Consider the following 9,225-nt stretch of genomic DNA (forward strand, 5'->3'; position numbering starts at 1 on the left):
GCTCAGTCAGACCTGGAGCCTTTGTCCTCCAGACAGAGGTTCCTACTGCCCTGCCTGCCCACACCAGGCACAATGCACACAGTTGCTTGGGGGTAAGCCTACCTAGATTTGTTTGCTCCTGACCCTCACAGGAATGGACTCCTGTGGTGTGAACACACACACATGCAGTTACAAACTCACACATGCATTTTCGTACATGCACAGAGCACACACCATCCCAGTGGTGTTACAGAAGTATTTGGTGTTGCTCAAACCTGCAAGGTCAGCACAAAGAAAGGAAGTCTGAGAAACTCTGTCCTCAGGAGCCTGAGGAGACACGGAGATCCAAACACCAGAGACCGTGATTGGGATCCCACAGCCGAGAGAGATCCTGGGGGAAACAAGAAGTCACAAGAAAAATGCACCAAGTCTTCTTAGCAATGAGTTTTGGGTGAAGTTAGTGAATTGGACTTAGGACGTTGGGCCAGAGTCCAGCCTCCCTCTGTCCAATTGCTGTGATAGCGATACCTATTCCCAAAAGAAAAGATTTGTCAATTTAAGACAAAAACAATAATTTGTCCCCAAGCTTGCTTCCTTCTTCTGCATTTAGTTCAGGTTACTTGCCCTGAACTGAAAATCCCGCCCCTGAATGATTTTACATTTCAAAATCCCCTGGTGAGGATCACACTGTGTTTGCCTTTACCAACAACTTAGTTTTGCAATGAAACAACAAGTTAATGATTAATTTATTACCCAGAATGACAACCCAGAGGCTACTACAAACTGTCCAAGTGGAAGTGGTCTGTGATCTATAACCAGGCACACAAGGCTCCACCATGGCTCAGGACTACATGTGGTACCAGGGCATTCCTTTCCCTTCCAAGTTGTACACCCCTGAATCCATAAAAGCAGTCCACGAGCAGTTTTTGCTGAAGGACGAGGACATCATCATAGTGACCTACCCCAAATCAGGTGAGCAGATGGGGCTGCGGCTCTGTGGGAAAGGCCAGGCCTGTGCCTCCCTCCCTCCAGCCTCCTGCATGGGGCGGTGTAGTAGCTCATTTGTTTCTTTCCCTGCATGGACCAGGATCTTGCCAGCACATTTCACAGGGATTGATATGTGCATGGTGGGCTGGTGAAGGTACTGGCGCAATGTGATAGAGTTGAGCCTATGGCAGAAGCAGGCATTTGTGACTGTCTGTGGGGCCAGGGGTGAATGATGGAGGGTGAATTCTGCAGAGCTCATAGAAGAATCACATGCAGTTTTGTTTCCTTTTAAATATTACCCTTTGTTTTATTTTTATTTATTTATTTATTTTGGGTCCGATTGTGGGGCTTGAACTCTGGGCCTTGGCACTGTCCCTCAGCTCTTCAGCTGAAGGCTAGCGCTCTACCACTGAGCCACCTTCCCAGCCCCTTATCCTTTGTTTTAATGTAACTAATTTATTTTGGTTAATAAAAATGATTTTTCAAGCAGTCTGATGGTGGTTCCTGTCTATAATCCTACTCAGGAGACGGAGGATCTTGGTTCAAAGCCATCTTGTGCAAGGAAGTCCGTGAGACTCTTCTCCCCAATAACCAAATGCAGCTGCGGTTCAAAGTGGTAGAGCACTAGCCTTGAGCAAAGAGCTCAGGGACAGTGCTCAGGCCCCAAGTTCAAGCCCCATGATGGACAAAAAAAAAAAAACCTAAAAGATGTTTCAGCAGGTGCACTAAATGATTTCAGTGCCACACTGCCCATTTACCAAATGAGGCATCTTGATCAATACCAACTCCTCCGCATACATTTTCTGACGAGTGTTTCACACTATCAGCATGTGTGCACGTGCCAACTACAGCCAGGTGTTGTTAATTGGGATGGTATTTAATAATGGAGCTAAATTGGAGGCTGGCATATGAGATATGCTGGCTTTCTCAGTCCATGCATACGGGGGAAAGGTTTTATACTGGTATTTTGTTTTATCAATATTAAAAAAAATTCTACATCAAGAACTCGTTGACATCATTCCCCTCTGTCCCCCCAGTTCTGGGCCTTGAGCTCAGGGCCTGGACACTGTCCCTAAGCTTCTTTTGCTCAAGGTAACACTCTAAAACTTGAGCCACAATGTCATGGACATCTTTGAGATAAATGGTAACATTTTTCATTTAGTATATGCCAAACACTTTTCATTTTTGTAAAATTTTTGTGGTGGGTGCAGTACTGGGATTTAAACTCAGGGCCTTGTACTTGCTGGGCTTGCTTATTTAGCTGGCACTCTACTACTTGAGCCATATCTCCAGCACCTCTTCTTGCTCTTATATTTTCATCATTATTAATAAGGTGTTGTACAGAAGGCTTCCCATTTCATAGGCCAGGTACAGAGTACATTTGGCTTTTGAGCACGTGTCCAGGCCCTGAGATCAATAAGAAGAATATTCCTTGTGGGGAGTAGTTGGGAACTGGCAGAACAGGCTGTAATGGGGGGAGGGGGCCTCGAGGGGAGGAGCACCAGGCACTGGGATGGGGCGGAGCCAGCACGGAGTACTCACTGCAAGGAAAATGCACTGAGAATCAGGAGCCAAGAGCAGTGCCTGGGCAGGAGTTCAAGCCTTAGGAGAGGCACATATAAATGTACATGTTCACACACACACACACACACACACACACACGCACACACACACCAATATGGACATTACATGATCAAAGATTATATGCCAGACAAAGTCTATATTGGTAAGGTTTGTGTTATGTATATTTTACCGTCATGGTCTTTATACAATTCAGAGAGAAATGAGTGACCTTCATTTTCCTTCTGTCTCCAGGAACCAACTGGGTGATTGAGATCCTGTGTCTCATTCACAGCAATGGGGATCCCGAGTGGATCCGCTCTGTGCCTATCTGGGATCGCTCCCCATGGATCGAGATTAAACATGGATTCCAAACCATAAAAGAAAGGAAGGAGGGTCCCCCACTGATCACCTCCCACCTCCCCATCCAACTCTTCCCCAAGTCTTTCTTCACCTCCAAGGCCAAGGTCAGGGCTCATTGCTCAGTGCTCAATAACTGCTACATCAATGCTTCTTTTTTTGTGTGTGTGCCTGTGCTGGGACTTGAACTCAGGGCCTGGGCCCTGTTCCTGAGCTTTTCTGCTCAAGGTTAGAGCTCTGCGTATTGAGCTCAGCTTCTTGATTTTTGTTGGTTATTTGGAGGCTAAATGTCTCGCAGAATCTCCTGCTTGGCTTAGCTTCGAACTGGAATACTCAGATCTCAGCCTCCTGAGTAGCTAGCATGACAGGTATGAGTCACGTTTCCAGGCTCATCTGATGCTTTTGAATCTTGAATTCTGAAACATATAGACCTGGAGATGAGGCCAAGCTGTGTTGGCCTTTAGCAGTTTTCCATGGCCCTGAAGTTGTGCTCATCTGCTGAGAGACCTCAGACCCAAGATGCGGACCAGTGTAGATGGGCCCTCACAAATGACCTGGGTGCCAGAATCTTCAAAACCACCATTTAAGCTCAACCAGAACTCACAAATCTCCTTTATACACAACTGCTTGCCTGTCTGTTCTTTGAGCTTCATTCCATCAAAAGTGAATACGTGCCAGGCACCAGTGGCTCATGACTGTCATCCTAGCTACTCAGGAGGCTGAGATCTGAGGATCACATTTCGAAGCCAGCCCGGGCAGGAAAGTCTGTGAAACTCTTATCTCCAATAAAACAACAGAAAAATGGAAATGGCACTGTGGCTCATGTGGTAGAGAGCTAGCGTTGAGCTGAAGAGCTGCAGGACAACACCCAGGCCCAGAGTACAAGCCCCACGACCGGAAATAGTAAAGCGAGTATGTTACCTGTGTACCATGGCTAACACCTGTAATCCTGGCTAGCTGCTTAGGAGGTTGAGATCTGATGGTTGTAGTTCAAAGTCAGCTCATGTGTGATATTCTATGAGACTCCAATTAACCACAAGAAAACCAGAATTGGGGCTGTGGCTTCAAGTGGTGGAGTGAGCAAAAGAAGCTCAGGGACAGCACCCAGGACCAGAGTTAAATCCCTATGATAGACCAAGAAAAAAGGATAATGTGAATAAATAAGCCAGACACCAATGGCTAATAGCGGTCACCCTAGTTACTCAGGAGGAGGATGTCTGAGGATTGGAGTTCAAATCCAACCTGGGCAGAAAAGTTCAAAAAAATCTTATCTCCAAGAACCATCGCCAACCAGGCTCCAAGTGGTAGAGTGCCAGCTTTGAGAGAACAAGCCCAGAGACAGTGACCAGTCCATGAGTTCAAGTCTCAGGACTGGCATGAACAACAAAGTCAATTAGTGTTCTAATTAAGACAATGAGCAGATAGATGGCTTATCCTTTGATATGGATCCTATCATATAGAACTAGGATATGGAGAGATCAAGACCTTGAATATGGGAAAGATGTTAATAATTTTTTAGTTTTTGCCTTTCTCCCTTTAAGGTGATCTATGTCATCAGAAATCCGAAGGATGTCCTTGTGTCTGGCTATTATTTCTTGGCTCAAGCAACGTTTTTGAAGAATCCACAGTCTCTGCAACAGTATTATGAGTGGTTCATTGAAGGCAGCGGTGAGTGGCTTGTGAAGTAAAGTGTGTGTGTGTGTGTGTGTGTGTGTGTGTGTGTGTATCTCTGTGTGTGCACCTGAATGTGCATGCTGGTCCTGGGGCATGAACTCTGGCCCTGGGCACTTTCCCTTATTTTTCCACTCAAGGCTAGGGCTCTATTGCTGGTGACCCTCAGCTCCACTTCCATATTTTAGTGATTAATTGGGTATAAGCTTCTCAAGGCTTCCTTTCCTTGACTACCTTAAAACAGAGCTTCAGATCTCAGTCTCCTGAGTAGCTCGGATGACAGGCATAAGCTACCAGTGCCCAGCTAAATATAATATTTTAATTGGTAAATATGCACAAGATTTTTGCCAGTTATGCCTGGAAGAAGCTGACAGAGACAAGGGGAAACATGTGGAGAATATAGACTACATCTGGACGTCCCAAAGTTGATTACTTGTCTCTCCTTACCCACCCTGCAGTGCCGTGCGGGTCATGGTTTGCACATGTCCAGGGCTGGATGTCCATGAGGGAGAGGGAGAATGTGCTGGTGCTCAGTTACGAGGAGCTGAAGAAGGTAACGATCCATTTTCCCTGCACCCCACCCTCTGCCCCCTCACACTGACACACATCTCTCCTCCTTCATAGACCCCATTCCGCTGGTCAGACTACACAATACCAGCTACTCAGGAAGATGGGATCTGTGGATTACAGTTCAAAGCCAGCCTGGGCAGCAAAGTCCATGAGACTCTTATTTCCAATGAACCACCAAAGAGCCAGAGTGGAGCTGTGGCTCAAGTGGTAGAGCTAGCCTTGAGCACAAAGGCTCAAGATAGTATGCACACACTGAGTTCAACCATACAACAGACACACACAACTCTCTCTCACACACAGCCATTAACAAAATCTGTGTTGTTCAGAAATCAGCTGTGGTTCACTCTAGTACCTGGTGTATTGATCTTCCTGTGGATAACTGTCAAATTATCACTTGATCACTGTCCAAATGCCTTGCTCTAGGTCTGGGACATCTCCAGCCTCTGTGCTCTGGTTGTGCTTGGATCAAATCCTTCCAGTCCTCCTTCCTATCCTGCTCTCATCCCTTCCTCCCTCCCTGTGCCAGAGCCTGCCAGCAATGAAAGGGAATCCTGATTTAGGGGGTAAGGATGAGAAAAAAAAAGACACAAGACAAGGGATGGGGTGGGGAGGTTTGCAGATCAAGACTGCAGCACCGTTGATTTTTAGTTTCCTCCTATATATACTGTTAGAAGTCAAGAAGTAGCATAAGGTTACTATAGTCCACAAAAACAAGGAATCTTTAGGCTTAGTAAAAACAGAGTGCAAAAAAACATGACAAGGTCAACTGGTTAAATATAAAACAGACTCTACAGACATCCTAAAACAATCCCGGGCACCTAGTGATTTTTAAGTAATCCAGTTCTTTGTATGTCCCTTAGAGCAAGCACAAGGATTCAGATGGCCTTTCCTGTTGAGCTGTACCTACGGCTCCCTACATCCCTGCTCCCAGCTCAGCCTCTGACACACCAGTCTGTCTTGGAGTTTGGCTGTCTGTCTCTTCTTGTCCTCCCTCCAAAGCTCCCTCCTCCTGAGAGCCGCTCTCTGTTCTCCTTGTCCTGCTTTTCTTTCTTGCAGGACACGAGGAGCACTGTGGAGAAGATCTGTCAGTTCCTGGGGAAGAAGTTGAACCCCGAAGAGCTGGAGTTGGTCTTGGAGAACAGCTCCTTCCAGGCCATGAAGAAAAACACAATGTCCAATTACAGCCTGCTGAAAGGGGATTACTTTTCTCCTGGATGCTTAATTACCAGGAAAGGTGTGGAATGGCTCACTGTGGTTTAAACATCTGTCAGAGATCAGGAAGGGAATTCTTGACAGATTATTGTTTCATGAGTATGGCTTTATCTTTGTTTTTTTTGTGTGTTTAATGTGTGTTAGTCCTAGGGCTTGAACTCAGGGCTTGGGTAGTGTTTAATTTTTTTTTTTTTTTAATTTTGGAGGCTGGTGCTATAGCACTTGAGCCATACTCCATTTCTGGCCTTTGCATGGTACCTTGGAGATAGAGTCTCACAGTCTTCCCTTCAAACCTGACCCTCCAATCTCAACCTTTTGACATACCAGGATAACAGGTGTAAGCCACCAGGACCCAATGAGTTTTATGTATTTATTAGTCATTTTTTATTTCTTCATATCAGAATAGCTTTTTTTTATTCCATTACTACATTGAAATCCTCTGTTTCTGCTAGGCCTGTGTTTCTTAACTTTGCTGTCTTCACTGTTGCCTGTGTTTTTGTTTAGCTTTATTGTGCTCCATTTGCACTTCTGTTTTCTTGTTTGGCCATTGCCTGTTCTAATGCATCTCCCTGATCTCGGAATCCTGTTGTTCTTTGCTTTTTCTTTTTTTTCTTTTCTCTTTCTTTCTTCCTTCCTTCCTTCCTTCCTTCCTTCCTTCCTTCCTTCCTTCCTTCCTTCCTTCCTTCCTTCCTTTTCTTCTTTCTTTCTTTCTTTCTTTCTTTCTTTCTTTCTTTCTTTCTTTCTTTCTTTCTTTCTTTCTTTCTTTCTTTCTTTCTTTCTTTCTTTCTTTTTCTTTTTTGCCAGTCCTGGGGCTTGAACTCATGGCCTGAGCACTGTCCCTCAGCTTCTTTTTCTCCTTATTTTTTTTTTTCTCAAGGCTAGCACTCTACCACTTGAGCTACAGCCACTTCTGGCTTTTTCTGTGTATGTGGTACTGAGGAATCAAACCCTGGGCTTTATGCATGCTAGGCAAGCATCTAACACTAAGCCACATTCCCAGCGTGTCCCTGCCCCCACCCCACCGTTCTGTCTTGTTTCATTCTCTCTATGGATGCATTTTAATCATTGTTTTTAAGGCTGGACAACACCAAATCCATCATTGAATTCACTGGTATTCTGGTGAAGTTCTTGCTTGGGCTGGTGCCGATAGCTCACACCTGTCATCCCAGCTACTCAGGGAGTTGGAATCTGAGGCTCATGGTCCAAAGCCCCACAGGCAGGAAAATTCTATGAGAGTCTTATCTGCAATTCACCAGCAAAAAGCCAGAAGTGGAGCTGTGACACAAATGGCAGAGTACCAGCCTTGAGGAAAAAAGCTGAGAGATAGCCCCCAGGCCCAGTAATGTCACACCCACCTGCACCTGTACACATGGGCATGTGCGCATGCATGCACACACACAAATGTAAGGGAACACCACAACAACACCACACATTGACACTCAAGTGCACGCCACAGATGGGTAGGCACACACCCTTACACACCCACATGTGTACACACATTGCACTCATGAAGGCACAGGTACACATTCATAAGTGTACACACACACACACACACACACACACACAGTTCTTGACAATTCTCTCTGAGCTGCAGGGTCCTCCACAGTTGCACAGCAGGGATGGGACATGGAGGGAGCTGTAGGCTGGGCCCTCTGTGTGCTGGCCCCCTCTGATTGCAGCGTTTCTCCCTGGCTTCCAGGCATAACAGGGGACTGGAAGAACCACTTCACCGTAGCCCAGGCTGAAGCCTTTGAGAAAATATTCCAGGAGAAGATGGCCGGACTTCCTACAGAGCTGTTCCTATGGGACTAAGTCCAGACTTCTGCCTGTGTCTGTGGAGACGAAGATTTGTGTCTCCCTGGGGTCAGGGCACAGAGCTGTCACTTGATTCTGATGGTTAGAATGTTCACGCTGTACATTTGATTCCTTGCTCGATACAAATCTCCATAGTGTCACCCTTGCATTTATAGCACCGCAGCTATTCGGAAATCTTTCAAAGCTAGGCACCAATGGTTATCGACATTTCTCAGAAGGCTGAGAAATGAGGACCCAGGGTCAAAGCCAACCAGTCAGGAAAGTCTGTGAGCCTGTTATCTTCAATGAATCAGCATGCACACGCATGCACTCATACACACACACACATCATTCCACTGATGTTACTTTAAGTGTTTGTTGCTTCACAAACTTGGCCAGGCTAGGACAAAGAAAGGAAGTCTGAGAAACTCTCCCTGCCCCCAGGACCCTGAGAAGCTATGGAGATCCATGACACCAGGGTCATAGCTGAGAGTGGAGAGAGATCCTGGGGTCAACAGAGGAAATTGGAAGAAAAACGCATTGCGTGCTCTGGGCAATGAGTTTTGGGTGAGATTAGCAGATTGGTCTTAGGGCCTTGAATCAGAAATCCAGTCTCCCCCTTATGCAATCGTGATGTACACGCCAATTCTCAAAAATAAAAAAATTGTAAAGTTAAAACCACTTAAAAAATGCTGCTCCCAAGCCTGCTTCCTTCTATTTCCTCTTGTAGTTCAGGTTCCTGCCACGAACTGAAAATCAGATGAGCAGAGATTGGCCTTGAATCAGTTCACAGTGGCCCGAAATAAACCACATTGCATTTTTCTTTATCATTACACGCGTTTCATAACCAAATGGAACAAGTCAATGATTGGTCACCACCCAGTTTGAGAACCCAACTCCGCCACTCTCTCCACAATGGCAGGGGCCTGCTAACAGAGCCAGGCACGCAGGGCTCTGCCATGGAGTCTCAGCAGACTGACCTGCTTGGGAGCCGTGGGCAGGGATGGAAGGCACCTCGTGTGTGTGTGTGTGTGTGTGTGTGTGTGTGTGTGTGTGTGTGTGCCATGGCTCAGACCTTGCGCTTGGACGTCT

General features: G+C 46.1%; 1 protein-coding gene across 1 annotated transcript; it reads left to right on the forward strand.

Annotated features, from left to right (window-relative positions):
* Nucleotides 1–793: 793 nt before the first annotated feature.
* On the forward strand, nucleotides 794–8,262 carry LOC122125765 (sulfotransferase 2A1-like). The gene is made up of 6 exons (XM_042700366.1): nucleotides 794–951; nucleotides 2,782–2,993; nucleotides 4,428–4,554; nucleotides 5,016–5,110; nucleotides 6,184–6,361; nucleotides 8,039–8,262. Exons 1-6 carry the CDS (start codon nucleotides 816–818, stop codon nucleotides 8,149–8,151), a joined length of 861 nt encoding a protein of 286 aa, XP_042556300.1. The 5' UTR covers nucleotides 794–815; the 3' UTR covers nucleotides 8,152–8,262.
* Nucleotides 8,263–9,225: the final 963 nt, after the last annotated feature.

The sequence above is a fragment of the Dipodomys spectabilis genome, unplaced genomic scaffold (genome assembly GCF_019054845.1).
Source record: "Dipodomys spectabilis isolate Male_0828 unplaced genomic scaffold, ASM1905484v1 ptg000266l, whole genome shotgun sequence".
Lineage (NCBI taxonomy): Eukaryota > Metazoa > Chordata > Mammalia > Rodentia > Heteromyidae > Dipodomys > Dipodomys spectabilis.